The sequence below is a fragment of the Gracilinanus agilis genome, chromosome 1 (assembly GCF_016433145.1).
Source record: "Gracilinanus agilis isolate LMUSP501 chromosome 1, AgileGrace, whole genome shotgun sequence".
In the NCBI taxonomy this organism is placed as follows: Eukaryota; Metazoa; Chordata; class Mammalia; order Didelphimorphia; family Didelphidae; genus Gracilinanus; species Gracilinanus agilis.
The window spans coordinates 268,253,113-268,278,370 of NC_058130.1; the positions used below are offsets into that span (position 1 = coordinate 268,253,113).

General features: G+C 44.7%; 1 protein-coding gene across 1 annotated transcript; it reads left to right on the top strand.

Annotated features, from left to right (window-relative positions):
- The first annotated feature begins 560 nt into the window (after positions 1-560).
- On the top strand, positions 561-23,114 carry NOL6 (nucleolar protein 6). The gene is made up of 16 exons (XM_044661480.1): positions 561-620; positions 3,481-3,690; positions 5,136-5,252; positions 5,748-5,927; positions 7,805-7,973; positions 8,148-8,282; positions 8,492-8,655; positions 9,063-9,183; positions 9,893-9,951; positions 10,148-10,249; positions 10,496-10,611; positions 10,763-10,940; positions 11,112-11,234; positions 11,485-11,633; positions 13,035-13,110; positions 21,852-23,114. Exons 1-16 carry the CDS (start codon positions 567-569, stop codon positions 21,999-22,001), a joined length of 2,103 nt encoding a protein of 700 aa, XP_044517415.1. The 5' UTR covers positions 561-566; the 3' UTR covers positions 22,002-23,114.
- The last annotated feature ends 2,144 nt before the right edge of the window (positions 23,115-25,258 follow it).

The following is a 25,258-nucleotide window of genomic DNA, read 5'->3' on the forward strand; positions in this document are numbered from 1 at the left end:
TTTAAAAAAAAAAGGTCTTTCTGAAAGATTTTTCAAGCCTGCGGTCTACATCCAGCAGAAGCAAACGGCAACGATAGTGGAAAAGCGACAGAAAGACACTTGTTGGCCATAATGGTGAGGGAAGGTAGCAAGAATGGGACGAGGTTCTTTCCATGGGCTGAAACCAAAAGACCAACTACCTAGGCCTGGGAGGACCTGGGCACAGATAAAATAACGTTTTAACTCGGGAATACCCAGACACGTGTTGTTCTCTTTTAAAACAGCGAAAACCACTGGGGCATCGTAATCAAGTGACTTTTGACGAACTTCCGGTGCAATGTCGCAAAATGCCGCAATTCACAGCGGAGGCCCAAGCCCTTGTAAACCTCCATCTCTCTCTGGGAAAGGGGAGGCGTGTCGAGAATGTCGGGCCCAATGGCAAAACAACTTTCTAGTAGTCAACCAATTAGGACGAACTATGGTTGGGTGCAGGAGCCGGGTTCTCATTAGACGGTGGGAGGAACTCGTCCGGAACTTCCGCCCACGTGGGGAGAACGGCGAGGGAGTCAGGCTTAGCTGCTGCCGTTATGGGGCCGGCTCCTGAAAGAGCCCCGGTTCGCGGCACTCCCGGGGAACTCGAGGTGAGGAAGGGAAGTCCTGGAGAGGCTGGGGGTTAGAGGAGACAGTTGTTCGTTAGGTCTACAGAAGGATGAATTTCAGGTAGACAGCTGGGGCTCTGTCTCCCCACCCTCGCTCCTTGAAACCCGGAGACGTGACCTCCGCGTGTTCATGTTCAGTTGTTCGGTAAATCTCCGACTTTTGGCCGGAAGCTCAGGGGGAGGCTCGGGTTCTGCTGTTTTGGTATTTGTCTCTGACGGGCTGGAGAGACCCGTTCCTGTATCACTGAAAACCTCTGCGTGATTGGGGGCTGACTTAAACTGTAAACGCTGGAACGAGACCGTTCTTTGTACACAGGAGGCGTTTAATGAATGTTTTTCACTTAAGCATTGTCAGTGTGGCCCGAGTTTTCCATAAGGAAAAGTGGGAATGAGACTTGGACTCAGGTCTGAAGGATTTTGCGTTTTGAGTTTGGGGGAGGGGGTGATAGCATCCTCACTAGGAATTAAATCAGTAAGTGCTAAGTCCGTAATAATTTTGTGCTGGAAATGAAAGAATCGGAAGGCTTTGAGCTAAAAGGAGAAAGTCTTTGGAAAGAAATTTAACAAAGATTTTTTCGTGCTTTTTTTTTTCTTGTGGACAAGGTGGTGAGATGTGATCTAGAAAATAGCTAATACGATTATGTAGATTCTGAGTTGCTTGAATGACCTGCTGCTTAAAAAGAGAGTAATTAATAGGTTCACCTCCTCCTGCAGGGAGGTCTGTAGTGAAGTATTGTAGGGATTTTTCTGACCGCGTGTTGTTAAACATTTTTATCAGTGACTTCAATAAAGATGAAGATGACATGCTTATAAAAATCAGGTAAATGGCTACTTTTCGATGATATTGTTTACATATTTGATAATGTTATAGAGCCAAAAGGAATGGTTTTACCTGTTGGATGGCAGACAGTATCAGAAAAGATCTCAGGCTAGAACATTGGGGCCAAGTAAAATAAAGATGGGAGATTTTTAGTGACCCATATGCTCAATATGAGTAGAAAAATGATAATAAACTCTGGTCTTGGTTATATTAAGAGATGTTCATTGTTAGAAAAGTGGAAGTTGATGGTTTAGCTGTACCCGTGGATACAACATTATATAAGGATGAGGCTGATAACCTCAAGAGTGTTAGAACCATAATTGTAAAGGGCCCTGAGATCATGTTAATATGAGAATATGCTGGAGTAGTTGGGAACATTTAGCCTGGAGGAAGAAAACCAGGAATGTTAATAGCTGTGTTTGAGTATTTAAAGTCATGTTGTCATGTGTAAGATTGTTCTTGGTTCTATTCAGTCCTGGAAGACAGATCTAGAGCAATGGCCTAGAAACGGTTCTCCATGTAAGGAAAAATGTTTTAATAATTATAACTGCTCCAGAGTGCCTGAAGAAGTAGTGGGTTCTTCCTTACTAGAGCAAAGGCAGGATGACCAGTCACCTGATCTGTTGAAGAGAGGATTCTTGTTTAGATTGGATGGGTCAGGTGTCCATTCTGATTCTAATACTCTTTTAGCCTATAGTCCAGTGCTTTCATTTTATGGATGAGGAAACAGAGAAAGATGAAATGACTTGCCAAAGGAATCCTGAAAGATAGCTAGTTATCAGCAGAGCCAGGAATAAAAACCTAGATCTCCTAACTCCCAGTCATCTGTTGTGAACTGTGGTCCTTGTTTGCTGTACTACTTATTTGAATCTCACCATATCCTATCTTATATTTTCATCATTTGAGTTTACTTGGGCTGTCCTTCCTTCCCTATCTTCCCTACTCTTTGAGCACTTGATTGGTCTTACATCAGGGATTGGTAAATATTGATAGTTACTTTTAATTTTGTGATAGGGCAGGCATATTTCTTAGAAGGGATGGAACTTTGGACAAGTAGAAAAGATGGTAAAGTATGTTTGAGCAGGTTGGTTCTTAGCACCCTTTATCTTTCCTGATCTGATTGAGAGGAAATATAAAAACCAGGGGCCCTTTACTGTGACATCTGAAATAACAGGGGAAATCTGACATTTTATTTCTGATATATACATGCAATGTGGAAAAAACACTAGACATAAAGGCAGATCTGAATTTTGAATCCCGTTTCTGTAGCTAGGTTTATTGAACTTGGATAAGTCATTTTTTTCTCAAGGTCTCTATATTCTTGTCTGTAAAATAGTATATCATTCAGTAAATGGTCCAGTCATATACTATACTGGATTTGTGTTGCATATATTAAGTGTTATGCACTCCTTTGGGTGAGGGTCCAATCTGTTAAACCTCTTTGGAGGGGACATAGAGATTAAGATACAAAGGTTGTTGTAGGCTCAGGCACTGAATAAGAGTATTCTGGGAGAGAAGAAAGCTTTGTTCAGTAGTTGGATAGAGAAGTGGTCTGGGTATACAATATGTATGCAGACCTGACCAGTTTTTTTTTAATTGATTAAGAAAATTTTTCCATGGTTACATGATTCATGTTCTTTTCCTCTCCTCCCACCCCTCTCCCATAGCCAACCCACATTTCCACTGGGTTTTACATGAATCATTGATCAAAACCTATTTCCATATTATTGATGTTTGCACTAGGGTGATCATTTAGAGTCTACATCCCCAATCATCTGACCAGTTTTTATGAAGTTCTCTGGTACATTTCTTTCCCACCAAAATATAAATCCCTTCTACAGCTTGGCTTTTCCTGTTTAGGAAGAAAGCAATTGATAAACTCACCCTGCTATATGAATTTGTCCATTCCCATATAATATAGTAAAACAGTAGAGTCTTAGAAGATCTAAAAGTGGGGAGCAGGGTCACAGGTGAGGTCAGAATCAAGTATAAATGAGATCACCCCCATCTCTCTTGACACAGATAACAGACCCCATTATGGAAGACATGGAGTCACAGGAAAACAAGGATACCCCTCCTGCCAAGAAGCATCGGAAAGGGGCTCAGGATGGGGGATTCCTGCTACCTGTTGAGCTGAGTCAAGCCCAGCTATACAAGGAACCTACAAATGAAGAGCTGAGCCAGATGAAAGAGACAGAAAACCTTTTCCACTCCAACCTTCTCCGAATGCAGGTTAGGACCTAGGGAAGTATTTCTGCCTGGGGGCAGTAGGAATGGAAAGGGTGATAGAAATAGGTCCGTAAAGCTCAGTAGTTGGATTCTACAGCTACTGAGGGTGTTTCTTGAATGAAGATTCCCTAGTCCTGTCTAAAGTTAAGTGTGATCTCTTAAGATTTCTTAGTGCTGATTCCTCAGAGGTTGTCTTTCATTTTCCCACTTGTAAGCCAGAGAGTAGTATGGTATAAGAGGAAGAACATCCGATTGAGATTTATGAAACTTAGATTCTATTTCTGGCCCCTCTACTAACTCCCTTTGTGATGATCAAATGAAATCACTGAATTGAAGAAGCATCTGTAGATTAACATCTTATAGACAAGGTATTAGGTGCTTGGGATACAATAACACCTACTTCATTCCCCCCCCCCACACCCCCCTAAAAAAAAAAAAGAAAGAAAGAAAAGAAAGGAGGGAACAATCCCTGCCTTAAAGGAGTTTATATTCTACTGATAACTTTGAAAATTGTAAATGGCTATAAATACTTATGGCAGCTAGGTAGCTGCATGTAGAGCACTGTACCTAGAGTCAAGAAGATCTGAGTTCAAATCCAGGCTCAGACAATCTTGTGTGACCATAGGCAAATTAGTTAACCTGTTTGCCTCAGTTTTTTCAACTGTGAAATGGGACACCTACCTCAAAGGATGGTTGTGAGGATCAAAAGAAATAGTATTTTAAAAGTGCTTATTGCAGTGCTTGGCACATAGTAGATGCTATAGAAATGCTTATTTCCTTGTTCTTCACTGACGTTCATCATAGTGTTAGAGCTGACAAAAATCTTAGGAACCTCTTCTTGACAGAGGGAAAATCTAAAAAACTAAGAGAGGTGAGGACACCTGCTAGTTAGTGACAAGAATGAACTGATCCCGTTTTCTTTCTAGGCCAGTGTTCTTACCACTAAACTAATAGAGGCATATGCCATCACCTTTCAGTGACATACTTAATAGAAGGAAAGGTAGATAATTGGCTCTAGAGTGAGACTACTCTTCATTCCTGTGACTAAAAATCTCAGTTTTAATACCTACTATAGACTTGTGTTACCCATAGACCCCTCTAGTGAGCTGAGATTTGCTCTTATTCAAAGAAACATTGCTATAGAGAAATCCTCTCCTCATTCCTAAATATAAAGGATGTTAATTGACCCTAATGGATAAATTTATATTCTGAATGAGGGAGCTCTATTTTGGGATAGGTGTAAGAGGAGACTGGACCAAGATAGCGGGAGGTCAGAATTGACACTCCCTTTTTCCTTCAAGATCTAGGGCCTGAGGCTAGAGGAATATGGGGTGAGGAGGACCAGATGGTCTCATAGTTTCTAGTGGCCTTATTGTAACTATTTGAACTTTGGTTTTGATATGTGGAAAGAGTTTTGAAGGCCTTCCTATTTACCCTAATTCCCCTAGATGGAGGAGCTATTAAAGGAGGTAAAGCTGAAGGAGAAGAAGCAACAGCGGATTGATACCTTCTTGCGTGAGATTAAACAACGAATTCTTAGTGTCCCTTCAACCAAAGTGACTGACGTGAGTTTGGGCCAGTGAGAAACCAGTAGGTGGGAGTTGAGGTGGTATCTAGGTTAGAAAAGGGGGGAGAGGGTTGGAGGATTCTAAGTAGAAGGACAAGAAGAGAGCTCCTTAGGGACTGGAATCATGAGTGGAAAACTTCTGGGTCCCCATAGTCCTAAAGGTACAGTCATACTATTTGAGAAATAGGGAAGCTGGTGTCCAGGAGCCCTCTCTTCTTCTATGAAGCTTAGCTTGGGAGCTTGAGCTCATTGCCAAGGTTGGAGTTACAGGGTCCTCAGGGGCTAGAGGAAATGGGATGGTGGCATGAGGGATTCCTACACCTGAAAGGTGGGCCATAGTCTGCCTTGGACTATGTTCCCTTCCATACTCAGGGTTCTCTGCCTTTCAAATAATTTTTTTTGTCTGTATTTCTGGGAATCTAGTGACCCTTTTGGTCTCTTTCTTTGCCTCTAACTTTATATATATGTCTCTTCCATCTTTCTCCCTTCTCAGATGACAGACCAGTCATGGCTGCCTAAAGGTGTAAGAGTACCCTTCATCCAGAAGCCTTTTGCTGTGAAAGGTCGCTTCCACTTCTTACCTCCCACTCAGGTCACTGTAGTGGGCAGCTACCTGCTAGGAACATGTGTCCGACCAGAGGTCAATGTTGATGTGGTGTTGACTATGCCAAAGGTAAGACTTATGTCAGAACAGTGATATTTAGGATGAATTTGGGAGAAGCTAGAATTACAGGCTGGGCCCTAGAATGCTCTAGTTATCTTCTTTAGATAGGCCAGGTGCTACTTGCAGAATTGTTGTCCTGAACTTGACCTAGCCAATAGAGAAGAGCCTATGAACATGGCCTAGGGGAGGAAGAAAGGGTTGCATTTTAGCCAGGGCAGCATCATGGAAAGAACTCCACATTGGGAATGTAGAGATCTAAATTCTTTCCATTGCCAGCTTATGCCCGTCACTTAATCTGCAATTTAGCAGATCCATCTTTAACATAGATATATGACTAGATACCTCGTGTGCTAATAGGGATTTTGTGAGGGTTAAATTGAGGCATTTTAAATATATGAAAAGGATTAGAGAACAGCAGTTGCTCTGTAAATATGAGGTTGTCACTAAGTATTAATAAAGTGCCTGCAGTGTGCCAGGAACCATGCTAAGCTTTGGTTTTATTGAGAAAGTTAAAGAAATTGACCCTCTGGGGGGGTAGCAGGGTAACTCATTGAACAGAGTGCTGGGCCAGGAGTTGGGAAATCCTGGGTTCAAATATGACTCCAGATATGTCCTAGCTATGTGACCATGGGCAAGTCACTTAACCCAATTGTCAGGATTTTTTTAAAAGTTAGAAACATGATAAAATAATTAGTGAAGGAATTAGACACCAAAGGCACTAAAACTAAAGAGGACAGGAAAAGGTAATTATTGTTACAAATCTTGGCTCTCCCTTAAAGCCTATTGAAAACATCATTAGAAATATTTATTAGAAGTTTTTTACTTCAGTCTAGTAGAGGAGAGCAGACTAGGAACTAGGAGGCCTGTCTTGACTACCACAAATTCACTTTGTGACCTTGGGCAAATCATTGATCCTCTTTGAGGTTCAATTTTCCCCTCTATGGAGTAGGCATGGTATTAAATTCCATACTTAGCAAGCTGTAGTATGTGGTTGTAGTGGAATACTATTGTCCCATAAGAAATGAACAGGATGAGTTCAGAAAAACCTCAAAAGACTTACATGCAAAGTGAACTGAGCAGAACCAGGAGAACATTGTAACAAGATATATTGTATGATAGGGGACAGCTGGGTGGCTCAGTGGATTGAGAGCCAGACCTAGAGGCAAGAGGTCCTAGTTTCAAATCTGGCCTCAGACATGCCTAGGGCTGTGTGACCCTGGGCAAGTCACTTAACCCCATTGCCTAGCCCTTACCACTCTTCTGTCTTGGAACCAATACACAGTATTGATTCTAAGGTGGAAGGTAAGGGTTTTTTTTTTTTTTTAAAGAAAGAAATATTGTAAGATGATAATTATCAGCCCCATTATTGTACAATGATCAACTGTGAAGGACTAAACTTATTGGCAAAACAAGGTTCCAACATAACCCCAGAGGATTCAGGATAAAAATTGTTATCCAGAGCCAAAGCAGCTGTTGGAGTCTGATTGCAGATCAAAATGTGCCATCTTTCCTATTTTTTCTTAGATGAGTTTTATTGTATATATGATATGTGTCTTCTGTCACAACATGGGGTATATGGAAATATGTATTGCATGAAAGCACTGGTATAACCTATAATAGATCATTGACTGTCTTGGGGAGGGTTGGGGTAGGAAGAGAATCCGAATTGAAAAATATAAGAAAACAATTGTTAAAAGTTGTTTCTAAAGAAAAAAAGAAGAAAATTCCATACTTAGTTTAATCAGAGAATCTTAAGTAATTTGCCAATGCTCAGATAACCAATGAATGACAGTGTGATGCCTTGAATTGAAGGCTCTAAACCCTTCATTGCTATCACACTGCTGCTATCCTCCTGTCATCTAGTATTGCCCTTTTCCCCTCAACAGGAAATCCTACAAGACAAAGATGGGCTAAATCAGCGCTACCTAAGAAAGCGTGCCCTATACTTAGCTTATCTGGGCCACCACTTGTCTCGGGATCCACTTTTCAGTAGTGTCCGTTTCTCCTACATAAATGGTTGTCACCTGAAGCCCCTGTTGCTGCTCTGTCCTGCAGGTAAGTACAGAAGTATGAGACTGTGCCCTGGAAAGTCCCCAAGACTTAGGTGGTACACAGGCATCTTCTAGAATTTCCTAGTAGGATAAGGTAGAGATGACCCCAATCTTAGAGAACTGCTGCCCTCAAGCTGAGAAGAGATCCAGGATCTCAACATCCCCAACCTCTCTCCAGGAAAGGATGAGAGACTAGTCACTGTGCGCTTATACCCCTGTCCACCGCCTGAGTTCTTCCGCTTATGCCGCCTGCTGCCTTCCAAGAACAATGTCCGTACCACCTGGTTTTGGGACAAGTCTCCCCCAGAGGAGGGTAAGAGCAAGAGATTGGGAGACGTGGGGAACAAAAAAGCATATATGTAGGGAAGGAGGGCCATCCTAAATGATTGAAGGTAAGGTTTGATGCCTGGAGGTGGAGTGGGACAAAGGATTTTGGAGGGAAAGGGGGATTCTTGGGAAAAGGTCTAGGGAAATGGGAGAGACTAGTTTTTCTGATCTCTTCTGATTTGACCCCCACCTCAGGTGTCCTGGATCCTCCCACCCCTCACTACAACACCTTGCTCCTTTTTGATGAAGTTTTGGAATCTCACCTTCACCTTTTATCAGCCATACTTACCTCTTCCCCTGGCCTTCGGGATGGCATTATTTTGCTCAAAGTCTGGCTTCGGCAGCGGGATCTGGACAAGGTTTGGCCTGGGAGTGAGGTGCCTTATTTTGCCCTTGTTCATCTGAAGCATTACTTTCTAGTTCTTTCCTTGAGAAGCATCCCCCTACCATTGTAGACCTGGATACATACACAGTATCAGGATTTGGTCCAGAAATAGACAGTGTAGGGCAGTGATGGCAAACTTTTTAGAGACCAAGTGCCCAAACTACAACCCTCATGCCACATGTGACCCCTAGACATGGGAGGGAGGAAGTGCTCCCATTGGGCTACTGAACAGAGAAGAGAAATGTCCTCAGGTGCAATGGAGAGGGGTAGGGGAGCAGCCCCTCCAGCACACATGCTATAGGTTTGCCAACACAGGTGTAGGGTATGGATTGTACTGGGTTTGTACCTAGTCAATATTTCCATCCCCAAACCTTCTCCTAGGGCACTGGAGGCTTCAGTGGCTTTATCATTTCCATGCTGGTAGCCTTCTTGGTCTCTACTCGAAAAATCAGCAAGTCTATGAGTGGCTATCAAGTGCTGAGGAATGTTCTGCAGTTCCTAGGTAAGGTGGAGAGCTGAATGGGGAAGGATAAAGAAATTATGGGCCTTGGTGGGTTGGGGAAGATTTCCCCCACCTATTCTGATTAGTAGTATTATATTATGGTATTAATTATCAGCCCTGTTCTATAAACAAACAGACTGAAGCCTAGAGAAGAATGACTTCACAAGTTCAAGAAGGGGAAAGGCATGGCTAGACATCAGTCTGTCTAAAAGAAAATCGGGAATTTTTGATGGGTGGCAAGGTTGCTGTGAGTCAACAATGTGATATAGCCAACAAAAGTTTATTTAGTCTTAGGCAACATTTGGAAAGGAATAAGGAAGTGAGAGTACTCCTATAGTCTGCCCTGGTCAGATCCCACTTGGCATGTTATGTTTAGTTTTAACCACCATATTTTTAGAAGGCAATAAAAATCCAAAGGGAAGACAACTAGAATGGCAAGGGACATTGAGTCAGTACCATATGAGCGTTGGTTAATGTGTTTCCTCTGGCTGGAGGTCTTCAAGCAAAAGTTGAATGACCATTTGTTTGCTCTTTTGAAGTAAGGATTCCTTTTGGGGATGGTTAGGACTAGATAGCAACTGAGGTCTCTTGTAGCACAGTGAATTAGCAGTGGAGATCAGGGAAAGGAATGCAGCTGGGTGGACAACCTTCCTCCTCACTGCTCAGGGGCTGACCTGACACTTCTTCCTCCATAACTCCCTAACTCTAGCTGCCACAGATCTGACAGTCAATGGCATCAGCTTGTGTCGAAGTTCGGATCCGTCTCTGGTCAGTGGGATACCTGGTGAAAGGAATGGGATGGTGTTGGGGAATGGGGAAAGAGGGAACAGCTTGGGGTAGGAGATGGTATGAGGGTTTGGGTCAGAGGATCATGGAGTAAAAGGGTAGAGTTGATGGCTCCTGGCTTGTGCTTTTTTTTTTCTCTTTTTTTTGCTCTTGACCTCTTTGCCTTCTTCCACTTCAGCCAGCAGTTGCTGACTTTCATCAGGCCTTCTCTGTGGTTTTCTTGGATGCTTCAGGCCACCTTAATCTCTGTGCTGATGTCACAGTTCCCACATATCAGCAGGTACCTAGATCCATTTTCTACTCTGTGTTGAGGACACTAGAGGAAGCATAATCACAAGATGGAAATGCCAAACTTCCTCTAGGACTGAGTTCTTTGTCCATACCATGTCCTTCAGAGTGCTTCAGACTTGGGGGAAGCATCATAGATGTCAAAACAGCTGTTGCTTTGACCCATGTGCTATTCCCTGAGGAAATCTGTCCTGCTGCCCATAGTCCTAAGTTGTTTCTATCTGTCCTTTTCCCTCAGGTACAACATGAAGCCCAGTTGTCTATGACTGTGCTGGATGACAAGACTGCAGATGGGTTTCAGATGCTGCTTATGACACCCAAATCTATGATTCGAACCTTTGACCATGTTCTCCAGTGAGATGGCAGAAGTGGGGTGTAGGGGTGGGAAAATCCTAGTGGGTTTCTGGAGAGGGGACTAACAAAACTACTTAATAATGTCCAACTTGTGGTCTTATTTTTCTTTGTCCTTTCTCTTCCCTTTCCTGATCCCTCCCTCCCTCACCAGTATATATCCCCTGAGCTGTCTGGATACTGCCTGCCGAAGGCTGAAGCTGTGGTCAGAATTGCAGGACCATGGAGGGGACTATGTAACTGCCATACTTCCTACCTTGACAGCACTCCTGGAACGGGGCCTGGGCTCCCGTCTGACTTTGTTGGCCCATTCAAGGACCCCTGTGCCCCAGGTAAACTGTATAATGAGCTAGGGAGACTTCCCCAGGACCTTTCTAAGAGAGAATGGAATTAAAATGGGTAAAACATTGGAAAGAGTAGTGGACCACTAGGTCAGACCTGTAGGGCTCCAAATTATGTATTTTTTTTTCTGTTTTCCTCTTTTCCCTCCATCTCCACTATAGTGGAAGATCAACCAAAACCCTCCAAAGCACAAGGACCAGGGGGCCCTGTCATTGGGATTGCTACTCCGGCCAGAGGGACTAGTCAGTATTCTAGAGATGGGACCTGAAGCTGATCATCCAGAGGTGAGGAAGCCAGAGTTCAGAGGGAGTCTGAGGACAAGGGTGGGAAGAAAGGGGGAGATGGGGCTCCTGCCTCTGAGAATTCTAGTTTTATTGGGGAAGACTGGGCTATTGAGGTTAATCAAGGAGACTTGTTTTTTTAGCCCATTTTCTAAGAGAGGAAAGAGCTGTATTGTTTAGGGGTAGTTCCCTGACCTCTTCTCTCTATTTTCACCCATATTTCATACCTTTTTTGGCCCCTCCCCTGTTCCAGGCTTCTGATTTCCGCCAGTTTTGGGGCTCACGATCAGAGCTTCGGCGTTTCCAGGATGGGTCAATTCGGGAGGCTGTTCTTTGGAAGGCTGAATCTATGGCTGAGAAGCGCCTCCTGCCCCACCAGGTGATCACTCACCTCCTAAAACTGTGAGTGTGCTTTCTAGACTGCCACCGCTTGAAGAAGTCTCAGATTAGCTAATCTAACCTCTATTTGATTAGCTGAAGGTCATTCAGCTAGTTAGTAGGCACAACTAGAACCAGAGACCAGGTCTTCCAGCTCACTCCAGTGTTCTTCAAGACTAGAATGCCTTGGAAGCACTGGTATAACCCTAAATCAGGGAAGAGGAGAAGGGAGGGAGAGAATCTTAATTCCAAAATGTGTCAGAAAACAGTTGTCAAAGATTTAGAATGCCTTTACCTACAACCATTCCTCCTCTCTTCCACCATTCCCAGGGATATGGCAAAGGATCCCATGCTCCAGGAACCTTTTTCCCCCTTTCTCTCCATCTATCTCCCCACTCTGTCTTCCCTGACCAGTTGAATATAAGGGCTGGAGGAAACTGATAGTAGGGTTCATCTATCATTTATCTTCCTTCTAATTTGGGAATTCCTTCTGCTATGTCTACCTTCCCTTCCTTAGCTCTTTGTCCTCAAGGAGCTCAGCTTAATTGGATGGACTAGATTCATAGAACTTGAATCTCAGAGGGAAAGTACCCTTAGAAGTCACTGAGTCCGACCCTCCTACCAGATGTAGGGGTGTTTTGCCTCCCCCTTCTTCCACATGACAGCCCTACAGATTGGGGGAGACAGCTCTGTGCCTTATGTTTCAGTTCAATATTTAAGTACTTTCTGTGTACAAAGTCTCTTCCAAGATTTCTCTCCTCCCAAATTTCTTTTAATCTTTATGTGACTGTGCTTTGAGGTATTTCTCCATCTCCTGGATATGGAAGTGCAGATGCTATGAATAGAGCTTCAGTTTTTTTATCTGTAAAATGAGAGTAATATCTGCAATGACCCATCTCTGAGGAAAGTGCTTGGGAGTATTCCTACAAAGTGCTGTCCATGTAAATGTGAACTAAGAGTATGGTAATGTAGGCCATCCCCAAAGTCTTAGTGCAGTTTTAAACTTTTAACAGCTTAAAAATTTTAAACTGTTAATAGTAGTGATTTGTTTATATTTAATAACAATAATAATTTAATAGCTTTAATATCTGAAAACTTCTCTAAGACTTTAGGAACACTCTCTCTAGTAAGAGATGTAGCATAGAGATCTACTCTAAGAGACCAGAAACCTGGGTTTGAGCCTCACCTCTGGCATCCTGGCTGGATGAGCTTAGGCCAAGGCAACTGACTTCTCAAAGGCTCTTAGGTTGGTGCAGACAGTTGGCTTACTGCATTGGAGGGTGATTCCTCAGGGAGATGTTTGTGTCTCAACAAAATGATGGCTCTAGATGAAGAACAGCAATGTAATAGGAAGAATAATGTAGCCCAAGATTAAATTTGTTTTTTTAGTAGTTACCTAGCACTGTTGTTTCTCTTACTTCCCAGTCATGCAGGTATACCTGAGTCCTGCATCCATTACATGGGGGGCTGTCTAGATCCACTGATCAGAGCCCCCAAAGAGGTAAGACTCTTGGGGTATTTGGCCTTGGTAACTACTGCAGGGTGGTACTCAATTTGTTTACTGTTTAACCTGATTTTAAAAAAATGTAGCCTTCCCTTGTACAAGGAAGTTTCTGGTGTCTCTGGGAACCTGGGAGGGGTGGAGTTCTAAAGATGCCCTGTAGATGGTGCAGTAACTTCACCGAAACTTCAGCTGAGGCCCTTTGGCTGCTGGGGAAAGGAAGGAGGATGGGAAGTGGGCCCTGCCTGGAGATCCTATCTCAGCCCATTCCTCCTTGGTATTCTTGGGGAACCCCCAGTCTGAGAGGGGGAGACATGGCCCCTACTTCAACCGTCTTCAATCAGTTCAGTTGGTTTAATGTTGTTTTTACCTTGTTTCCCCCATTACATTTCCTATGGCAGGCTCACAGCACAGGTGAGGAGGCACTGGCGATGGTGGTGCGTTCCTATGACCACCTGAGCCGCCAGTTGTGGAGTCTCAAAGGGCTGCCTCTGACTGTCTCCTCTGTTCAGGGAGCTCATGCTGCCCTGAGATACACTGAGGTGAGTGTCTTGGGGACTGCCTCCAAATCCCCTCCTCTTTTTCCCTGTTCCTGCCAGCTCCCATCTCCACCACAAGAATTCTGTCAAATACATACATTCCTACCTAGGTGTTCTCCCCTGTTCCTGTCCATCTTGATTTTACATTCCATGACCACTTGGAAAAACGGGATGCATTGCTACCTCGGCCTAGCAAGCCCTGCCCAGCTTTTGTGGATCCCATAAATGGTAAGGGAGTTGTATGTGTGGTACTCCTGGGGGTAGGGACACAGAGCAACAGCAAATAATTTAGATTGGGGAGGAGGGTAGGTGGGGAAATGGGTGAAATAAGAGCTCAGTTCTGATTGGAAAACTAACCCCTCCTCTTCCTCCACTCTGAAGTGATATGTCACCTAGAGGGCAGTGGACAGTGGCCTCAGGATGCAGATGCCATACAGCGAGTTAGAGCTGCCTTCCAGTTGCGCCTGGCAGAGGTGCTGAGTCAGGAGCATGGACTTCTGTGTTCAGCTAAGGCCTCCCACACTGATGTCTACAAGGTACTGGTGTGGCCGGAGTAGGTGGGTGGGTATTAGAGGTTGGCCTTTGGGAGAGACTTTGGAGGAGAAGGGTCACTAGATTGGAGGCATGAGAAATGCTTTCTGCTCCTGTTTGTGTGAAGTTAGGATCAGTCACTGACTCTTCACGTACCAAAAGAACCTCTAATGGGAGATTTGGCCCACCTTTAAAATTCAATTCTATGTCAGAGGGCTTTGGGGGATGGTTTAGGACCCATGTATTTTTTATCCTATCTTTCTCCTTAGGATGGTTACGTTTTCCGAATTCGGGTGGCATACCACCGGGAGCCCCAAATCCTGAAGGAATCTTGTGCCCCAGGAGGAATGATAACACTGAGGGATACACCTGCCTCAATCCTTCTTGATCGGGACACCCGGCAACTGCCTCAGCTCACCAGTGCCCTGCATGGGTGAGATACTTGGAGGATTGGGTTTGGGATTTGCAGATTTGGATCATCTCTCATCTTTGACTACCTAAACCCATCTTTCCCTCTAGACTCATGGCTCTTACCCACACTCTCTTTCCCCTGGGCTGGGTAGCTGGACCCTGTTACCATTTCCCTTTTCTAGGCTAAACACCCAGATGTCAGAGACTTACCCTACTTTTCCTGCTTTTCCCCCACCTTACCTTCATAGGCTTCAGCAGCAGCACTCTGCTTTCTCTGGTGTGGCCCGTCTGGCCAAGCGCTGGGTCCGGGCCCAGCTCCTCAGTGATGGGCTGACAGACGAATGCTTGGACCTATTGGCTGCCTCCCTCTTCCTGCATCCTGTCCCCTTTACCCCACCCAGGTGAGCTTCCTCCATTCCATCCCAGTCTTTTCTGTCTCCCTATGCCCCAGACTAGGAAAATATTCATTGGACTTAACCTGAATGTGTCCTGTTGCAACATATCAGCATATTTTCTCCAGAGATGGAAGTGAAGTCAGGGAGTACTAAATTTGGAGATCCTTCCCTGAGGAAGCTGGACTCTTTGCTTTTGATTTGTGTTTGTGTGCTGGGGCCAAGGATGGTATTATAAGAATTAGCTAGAACTTGGGGAAACCTTATTCAGAGTTCTATCTATTCAGAGTTCCTTTTTCTTCAGTTCCCCCCAGGTTGGCTTTCTCCGGTTCCTGTCTTTGTTGTCCACATTTGACTGGAAAAATAGCCCCCTTATTGTCAACCTAAATGGTGAACTCACAGGTGAGTAAAGGGAGTAAAGTTCCAATCTCATTTGCAGAAGCCCTCAGAGAAGGGCTGAGACTGCAGCAGGAAGGATTATAGTAAATGGAGAAACACTTCTCTGAGGACCAGAAGAACTGGTTGAGGAATCTCTTCCAGAGGATCAATAAGTTTATCTTGCTAGTTCTCTTTCCTGCCCTTGATTAGGTTATGTTCCAATTAAGAATGAAAAAGATACATGAAACCATAAAAAATTTTTTTAAAGGTTTTGTGGCTGAAGGATGGACAGCATGGCTTATTTAGCCTCTTTAATTTTGGTGTGGTTAAAGGAAGGGGGACTTTATTATGGGCTGGAGTAGTGAAAGCAAGCTTTATGGGAGAGGCAAGGAAGATAGTTTCCATAGGCAGAGAGAAAGAAAGGGAAGAAAGTTTTTTCTTTTCTTCCCTTTTCTTTTCTTTTTTATTTTTTTAAACCCTTAACTTCTGTGTATTGGCTCCTAGGTGAAAGAGTGGTAAGGGTGGGCAATGGGGGTCAAGTGACTTGCCCAGGGTCACACAGCTGGGAAGTATCTGAGGCTGGATCTGAACCTAGGACCTCCCGTCTCTAGGCCTGACTCTCAATCCACTGTGCTACCCAACTGCCCCCTGAAGAAAGTATTTTTGAGAGAGAGAAGCATAAGTGGGTGATAAAGTAGTGGTAAGTTGGGTCTAGGTCTTGGGGGTCCTGGAATTTTAATTTGAGGAGTTTCCAATCATGGGTGGGGGGTGGGGGAGATCTCATTAAAGGCCCTAGAGCAGGATGGAATGACTAGGATAAAAGCTGGCTATAAGGGGGTACTGGGGAAAGGGGAGCCCCTCTCTGTTGTGGGAAGATAGTGTTGAGATGGCCTTGACTGGGCAGCATGCCCAGGCCTGGGAGGTGAGATGTGTGCTATGCAGTAACCAGAGCACCCTGGCCTGAGGAGGGGCTCCTAATCCCCACTGTTGGGCCCCAGGAGGTGGTGAGGGGGGAGGCAGGCTTAGTGTCAGTTTCCTAATTCCCCAGGTGTGTGTGTGTACATGTGGGAGCATAGGGTTGCCTCTACCTGTACTGGCAGATATCACCTGGAATGGGAGGAGATTGGTTAGCTCCAGGGGCCCTTTGGGGCCTTTCCCTGCACAGTGTAGGATAGAGAGGAGGGAAAACTCAGCTTCCAGTATGAGAGTGACCACAACTAGGGAGAAGCACTGGGCCTAGAGCCAGGACTCCTGGGTCTGCCTTGAGAATGCTATTTAACTTCCCACTCATATGTGATTCTTTAGTTTTATATGCATCTGTGTCTCTCTGTCTTTGTATATATGTGGAATCACAGATAAGCTGGCTTTGAAAGTTACATGTTGAGGGGCAGCTGGGTGGCTTAGTGGAAGGAGAGCCAGACTTAGAGATAGGGGGTCCTGAGTTCAAACTTGACTTTAGCTGTCACTGAGCAAGTCACTTAACCACCATTTCCTAGCCCTTACTGCTCTTCTGGATGCTTAGTATCAATGTATCATTTTTTTTTTTTTTTTTTTTAGAAAAAATTTCCATGGTTCCATGATTCATGTTTTAACTTTCCCCTTCAAACCCCTCCCTCCCCAGCCTACTCACATTTCCACTGGTTTTAACATGTGTCATCGATCAAGATCTATTTCCATATTATTGATAGTTGCATTGTTGTGGTCATTTCGAGTCTACATCCCCAATCCTGTCCGCATCAATCAATGTATCAACTCTAAGAAGATAAAGGTTTTAAAAAAGTTACATGTTGAATTTATTATATACTTATAAGCAAGCTCTATATAAGAGAGACTCACAACTTCAAGTACTCTTTTCTACAGTGTGTATGGAAATGCTTGTTTTACTTGGTATCTAATTTAGGATTAGGATTGCAAATATATTTATATATATTATGAGGCAGGAGGTGTAGCCTGACTGGCTGAGACCTAACCATCTGGAGCTATATTAGGTTGGGCAGTAGAGATTCTGACACCCAACATCCTCTGTCATTCTGACCTCCCCAGCTGAGGATCAAGCAGAGATTCACAGCCATTTCCTAGAATCTCGGATCCGCCTTCCTGTCATGGTCATTGCCACGCCCCAAGACAGATGTCAATCCCTGTGGACGAAGGACCAACCCTCAGCCCAGGTGAATCCCCCCAATCCCACGATCATCAGGAAAACTGTGCCCAAGCAGGGAGAGGAAGAGCTGGCTGCCTCCCAGTTATCATTTTGTTGGGGAGTGGGGCAGGGTTTCAATGGGCCTGACATTTCTTTCCTCCAGATCTTGCATCACCTTGTGAGCTTGGCTGCCAAAGCCCTGCCAATCCTAGAGAAACAGTTGATGGATCCTTCTGAGTCTGGAGATACTAGGGTAAGATAGCTGGAGTAAAGATTTTGGTGGGAGAGTCCTTTTTATTTAAAGCATTTTTTTTAAGCCCTTATCTTCTGCCTTAGAATTAATACTAAGCATTGGTGCTCAGGGGACAGCTGAGTGGCTCAGTGGATTGAGAGCCAGGCCTAGAGACTGGAGGTCCTAGGTTCAAGTCCAGCCTCGGACACTTCCAGCTGTGTGACCTTGGGCAAGTCACTTGACCCCTACTGCCCACCCTTACCACTCCTGGGCCAAGGACGGTCCCTAGCCCGGATGAAAAAGGAGGAGGGTTGGGTGTGGGGCTAGCAACCCCACCCTGTAAAACTACATCTGCTAAAGAAACTGCAACCTAAAGTAGGGGCAGCTGGGCTAGCTCAGTGGTTTGAGAGCCAGGCCTAGAGACAAAGGTCCTAGGTTCAAGTCCGGGCTCAGACACTTCCCAGCTGGGTGACCCTGAGCGACTGTGTGTCCCGTTGCCTACTGGTTGTGGCCCTATGCTCCTTGAATGGAGTCCCAGGATAAAAAAAAAAAAAAAAAAAAAAAAAAATTGGTGCTAAAGCAGAAGAGCAGTAAGAGCTAGGCAATTGGGGTTCACACAGCTAAGGAAGTGTCTGAGATCAGATCTGAACTCAGGATCTCTCAATTCTAGGCCTGATTCTCTGTTCATGATCCAGCTAACTGCCCCATATTTAAAGCATTAAAAAAACTAACATCTCTTTCTCTGTCTGACCCCTCCCCCCCATTGAGCTAAAAAGTCAACTCTTCATATGTATCAACATACTTCAGCAAAACAAATGCCCACATTAGCCATATCTAAAACCATTTGTCTCATTTTGCATCTTAAGTTCATTACCCATAAGGAAGTGGGTGGCATGTTTAATTTTCATGTCATTCTTTTGAATTTTTGGTTTCTTAGAATTCTAAAGTTTTTCAAAGTTTTTCTGTATAATATCATCATTGCATAAACTGTTCTAATTCTACACATTCCTCTGTGAATCGTTAATTCATATGTCTTCCCACTTTCTCCCAAAATTGTCCATATCACCATTTCTTATGGCACAGTATAGTCCATTGCATCCACAAACCAGAGTTTGTTTATTCATTCCCCAGTAGGAGACAGCTTGCTTTCTTAGTTTCCATCTTTGGGCTATCATGAAAAGAGCTACTGTAAATATATCTGTACCTATAGATCCTTTTCCTCTTTCTTCCACTCATTTGGGGTAGGTGTAGGCCTATTTGTGGCATAGCTGGGACAAAGGGCATTCACACTTTGGTCACTTTCTGGGCATAGTTCCAAATTGCCTGCCAGAATGGCTAGAAAGCTCCACCAGTAGTACACTAATGTCCTTGTTTTCCCACAGAGTGTTCTGACATTTGTCATCTTGACTAGTCCGATAGGTGTGAGATTCTGTAGAACTGGGAGAGTGCTGGATAAGATGAGATATAGGGAGCCCTAGAGGCCATGCCATCCAAACCCCTTATTATAACTGAGGAAACAGACCCACATAGCTTAAGAGATGAACCCAGAGTTTTAGTGTCCTGATTGAAAGTGCAGTGCTCTTTTTTTAAAAATTAAATTTTTTTTTCAGTGTTCTTTATCCTCTCCACAGAAACATTTGCTACTTTTCAAAGAAACCTACGTTCTAATTCTCCCTTTGTATCTAACTCTGTTTGATCTTGGCAAGTTATTAGTTCTCTTTGGGCCTGTTTTTTCACCAGTAAGCAAGTGAAGGGGTTGGACTAGATCCAACCAGGCCTAACCATGTAGTTCTGTTCTAAGAAGCTATATAATTCCAGACTCAGCCAACCCTTATGAGACTTTAAGAGAATCAGTTCTTGGGGTCTCAATTTCCCCATTAGTCAAATGGGGACCACACTTGCTCTCCTCATTTCCTACGCTTCCTGTGTTGTATGTGTAATGGCATCATCTTGAAATGGGGTTGGAGGAGGGGCATCTTTACTTACTGTTGTCCCCAACCTACTTTTAAGATGGTGTTCCGGCCAGCCCTAGATATCTATGACGTGTTAATCCGCCTGAATGCCCGGCACATCCCCCGGCACCGAGAGGCTGTGGACCTACCAGCAACTTCCTTCAGTAGAGGCCTCCTTCCAAGCTCTGACCCCATACTCCCCTCACCCCGGCTGCCTGTACTCTGCTACGACCCACCAAGTCTCTACCTTGCTCATCTCAGAGTAAGTTTCCCATCCCTTGCTCCTCTCCTAGGCTGAGCTTGACCTCTTCCCTGCCTTCCTGAATCCTGATCTGGTAGCTGGCTCCAAGGCTTCTTCTCTTTCCTTTTGCCTCTCTTCTTGACAGTCTTATCATTCCCCCTCTCTTTATTTCCCTTATTTCTTCTTCTCAGGGCTTGCCTCTCCCTCATTTCTTCCTTGTTTTCCTATTTCTCTCCCAACATCCTTTGTTCCTCTTCCCCCTCCCTTAGTTACTCCCCCACCAGAGCAGACATCTTGCCATCCCATGGGGTTTAGACAGGCCAAGAGGTATTCCTGGTATGTTAAAAATAAGCTTGCAGGAAGTATTTGAAAGAAGAATTTGAGTTATCAAAGGGTCCAAGACAAGAAGAAAAGTGGGAGGTGATAGAGGAAGAACCATCATGGGGACTGGGGTGGAGGTAAGGGAATATGACAGGGGACTTTGCTTTGTGATCATAGAATTAGAAGAAACCTCAGAGGCCATCTAGTCCAGTCCAGCCCCTTTCTTTGTGTCTAGCACAACCTGGATGGGTATTTGTGAGGTTGGATTGGGATTTATCGATTAATTGAGGAAATCATCATCCATCCCTATCCTGGTCCTCAGACTTGTCCTCATCTTCCATCCTCACCCCCTTTAAGCAGAATTATGCAGGAGCCCTTGTGTAGGAGAAAGAACCCCAGACTGGCAGCCAGGAGACCTGAGTTTGAGACCTAGCTCTCCCAACAATTTCTTATTACTTCCCTTCTCTGGGCTGAGGCTCTTTTTGAAATGAGAAGACTGATCCCACTCCATATGTTCACTCCTACCTGTGAAAACTTGGGCCTGTTAACTTCCCTCTGGGTCTCAGTTTTCTCACCTTTAAAATGAAGGCCTGAGGTTAGATGTCCTTTTAGGTTTCAACCAGTTCTAGATTTATGAGTCCATGAGCCTCCCTCATGGAGTAGGGGGGTAAAAATGAGCCTAAAGTGAGATAATAAAACACCATCACTAGAAAACTAAAGAAAATAAAAGGAGGCATTTTTAGGTGGTTGAGAAGGTGTTTTAGAGGCATTCTGGTATAATAGGGTGCTGGGCTTGGAGTCAAGAAGACTTTTAGAGATGATCTGTGCCAGAGGTTGTGTGATAAATCATCCAACTTCTCCACCTCAGGCAACTCTAGGAGTTATCTCTTTAGTCCTAGGTAGATTTCAATTTCATTGAGAGTTAGTTCTTAAACCAGTAGCTTCCTGTGCTGCCAGAATCCAGATCCTTTGCTTATTCAAGTATCCCAAGTCCCTGACAAGTTGTTAACTGCATATGTGGACAGGGTTCTTATGTTGATGATATCATAGCTTCTTTTCAGTACTCATAAAAGGTGTTCTACCTTAGTTGAGAGCTTTGGGGAGGTGTTAACTAGAAAGGGATAGTTTGGTGAGGAAGAAGCCTGAGGGCTGCAGAGACAAGTCTCTGGGAGTGGTTGGGGCCCTGCTTCTGATGCTGTCTCATGTTATTTTCTTTGCCATTTCCTTAGAAGGCCTTTGGAGACTTGGCGCTATTTTTTTATGATCAGCATGGCGGGGAAGTGATTGGTGTCTTATGGAGGCCTGACAGCTTCAAGCCACAGCCCTTCAAGGTGAGAAGATGAGAGGCTGTGTGTCTTTCAGTATCTGGATCTGGATGAGTCTGTAGGCACTCCCCCGGGTACAAGGAATGGCTGCTGAAAGACAAGGGGAGAAGATTGCCCCTGTCCCAGGATCATCTTCCATTGTGGCTTGTTTCCCAGTCCATTTCCCCAGCCCTTCTCCATCTCCCAGACTTCCACCAAGACTTGGGTTGTTTGTACTTTTACCCTTTAATCTTGGCCTATGTCCTGTTTCTCTTACTTTCCTTCTCTGGTACACTACAGGCTGCCAGTGTGCAGGGGCGGATGGTGGTGTCACAGAATGGGGATCTGATGACAGTGCCCAATGTGGAGGCCATTTTGGAGGATTTTGCTGTCCTGGGCAAAGGTCTGGTACAAACCGTGGAGGCCCGGAGTGAGAAGTGGATCGTGTGACCTTGAACTCCAAATGGACTCTGCCACAGAGGGAAGGATGGAGGAAAATCACTCACCTCCCCTAAGACCAATGCACTAGCTTCAGTTGCACTCTTTCATCTTGGAGAAAAGCCCCAGTTGTTCCCTGAAGACTTTGGTGCTTGGTTCTCAGTTTGGCCTCCTGCAATCCAGTAATGACTCTGCTCAGATCTTGGCACTGACTGAGGCTTCAGGGAACATTCTGAGGCAGGAGCAAGAACAGCAGTTCTTCACCTAAGGATCTTGAACATGAACCTTTTTTTATTTTTATTTTCTTAACTATTTCAATGTAATTGATTTCCTTTGAAATTCTTGGTATTCTGTCTTAAAAACATTCAAAGCTTCACCAGACTGTCTAAGGGGTCTATGACACAGAAGAAGTTACCGGCCCTTGACTTAAAGAAGAGATCCAGACCTTAGTTCCAGCTGTGACAGTGGACCCTAGGAGAAACCATGGTCCTGGAGTCAGAGGACCTGTGTTCATATTCTGCCTTTGACTATGTGACCTTGGGCAAGTGGCATAACCTCACTGAGCCTTGGTTTCCCTGACTATAAACTGATAGATGTTGGGTTTCCTGACCACCCAGGTCTCTTCCAGGAGTTCTCTTTCAGGCAATGAGACCCCCTCCTCAAGTCATTTCCACTGGAGGAGCATGGTTTGGGAGGCCCTGAGTTCTCTCACTTTGAATATGATTAGTGAGTCCATGTCTTCCATTCCTCCTTCCTTTTATCACAGACCCTGTCCACTTGCCTCTTATCTCTCCTGGATGTCAGAGACTTTACTCTTTTGGTTCTAGCATCACAAGATGCCTGAAGCCTTCACGCTCATTAGAGTTGCCTTTCTGGAACTTTCCCCAGGCCTTGTATGTTTTCTTAGGTCTGGAACCAGACCTGTTCTCAGTCCTGGAACCTGACATCTCTTGACTCCACTTGGAAGCTCCTGAGCTATTGTGGATTGGGGGGATTGAGAGAGTAAGATGGATGGCCCTCACCCTTGGGGAGCCCACTGACATTTGGGAGGGAGGGAGATTTAATAGCTCACATTGTGACATTTCTATCATTACCAAATACATCTTTTTCCTTCCCTTCCCTTCCTCCCGCCTCCCTAGCTCTGGGGGCCATACCTTGAAACAAAGATCAAAAAAGGAAAAAACATTCAGTGAAAACAGCCAACACATCAAATGAGTCTTGACAGACTATGCATTGGGCCACACCCTTATTCCCCTCCTAATCCTCCAAAGAAAGAAGGAGGTTCATTTTCTTATCATTTTTTACAGGGCCAGGCTTGGTCACAATTTACATTGGTGTAGCCTCTGTGTTGTTTTAGTCATTTCCCCCAATCAGTTGGCATCTACTGTTTTAAGTTTTTTGCTATTACACAAAATGCTATTCATATTTTGGTGTATAGGAATTTTTCTGGGATTTGGCTTCTTTGGAGGTATATATGCCTAATAATAGATTCTTTGGATCTTTTAAGGGGAAACAAACAATATACTAATAACAAACACCATTTCACTGGGTGGTAAAGCATATATATATATATTTAAAGCCTTTCCTTCTGTCTTAGAATCAATACTGTATATTGAGCAATAAGGGCTAGGCAATGGGGGTTAAGTGACTTGCCCAAGGTCACACAGCTAGGAAGTATCTGAGGCCAGATTTGAACCCAGGACTTTCAAGTTTCTGGGCCTGGCTCTCAATCCACTGAACTACCTGGCTGTCCCCCCTGTATTTCTGAGGTAGACTTAAGAGTAGGTAAATTTGGAAGCCTGACCTCAAAAAGAGTGAGGACCATCAAATCTAGGAGTGGAAATCTTCCTCCCCCACCCCCCAAACTGTAGTGACTTAACAAGAGTGTCTGGGCTGGGCCAGGTAAGGCTTGGGGTCAGACGGGTGAGGGTAGTTTGTGAGCTCCTGAGGCCCCCTGAGAGTGACTTTAGAAGGTTCCAAAAGTTCCCACCTATATTTTAGGTCTGTGATTCCAAGCTAAGGCATAATGTCTTTCATCCCTCGTGAAGAGAGATGGGGCATAAAGATCAAAGCAGACATCATGGCCATGCCGCTGCTTGTGGAAGTCTTCCCCATGCCCCACAGATGGCAGGTCTCTAGCGACAATCTGCTGCCAGAAGTGGTTCTTGGGATTGGTCTCGAGCTCTTTACTTGGAGAAGTTTTCAACGGGCTTTGGTTCCTCAAGTCTCATTGTGCGTGTTTGGGAGGGGGAAGAGGAAAGGAGGAGAGGATTGGCAGAATGGGTGGGATTAGTTACACTTGAGAACTTCCTCTTTCATGGGGCTGTTGTTTCCAAACTTGTTGAGCCTTGGCCTGGAACATTGAGCAAGACTCCTGGGGACCCCCTCCCCACCCCAGTAGCCCATACTTATTCTGTGAGTCAGAGCTTAATTTCAGCAGCCTAAGAGATAAGAAAGATTTGGCATGTGTGTTTACAGGGAGAGGGGTCCTTCCACAAGGACTCTTAGTGGCCAGGAAGCTCATCCATCTCCCAGAGCATCCAAGTTAAGTACTGGAGGGATACTCAGAAGTAAGGAGCCTTAGTCTGAGAATAGAGACATTTCTCTCCCTGCTACACACTTTCCCTTCTCCAACCATTTTCTCTCCTTCATTGGATAGTGGGAAGGTCAGACAGGAATGATTCTTGCCAATGCCCAGAAAAAGCAAGAGTCCCTTAGCCATTTGGGGCAAAATTGTAGATAGAAGTCTGGTTTCTTGACCCCAGGCTCAAACATTTATTGTTAGTACTAGAGGTTTGACTAGAGCACCATGTGCAGCCTACACACTGCCTGCTTCGTATGTATGTTTAGAGAAGGATTGAGCTGCCCTGGGTGAGGGTGGGCAGGGTTGTAACTGGGACCTAGGGTGACAGGGTGAGGCTAGAGGTGGAAAGAGGAGGCTTGGGCACCATCCAGGCCTCCCACTATCTTGTGGCTGAGGCAAGTAGAGGAGCAGGAGGATTTGAAACACATCCTACTCTGGACAGGCCATGTTACTGTTTGGGAGCTTCAGAGAGACACTTGTCTACATAAACCAAGACTGGTACTTGTGGGAAAAGTGCTGCCTCAGAGCAGCTGGGTGCAAATTCTACCCCTAAAGCTTGTTAACTAATTGTCTCTCTGCAAATCATCAAACCTCTCTGGACAGTTAGAGTGTCAGGAGACAGGAAAATTTGAGTTCAAATTTGATCTCAGACATTAGTTGTATGACCCTGGGTAAGTCACTTCAC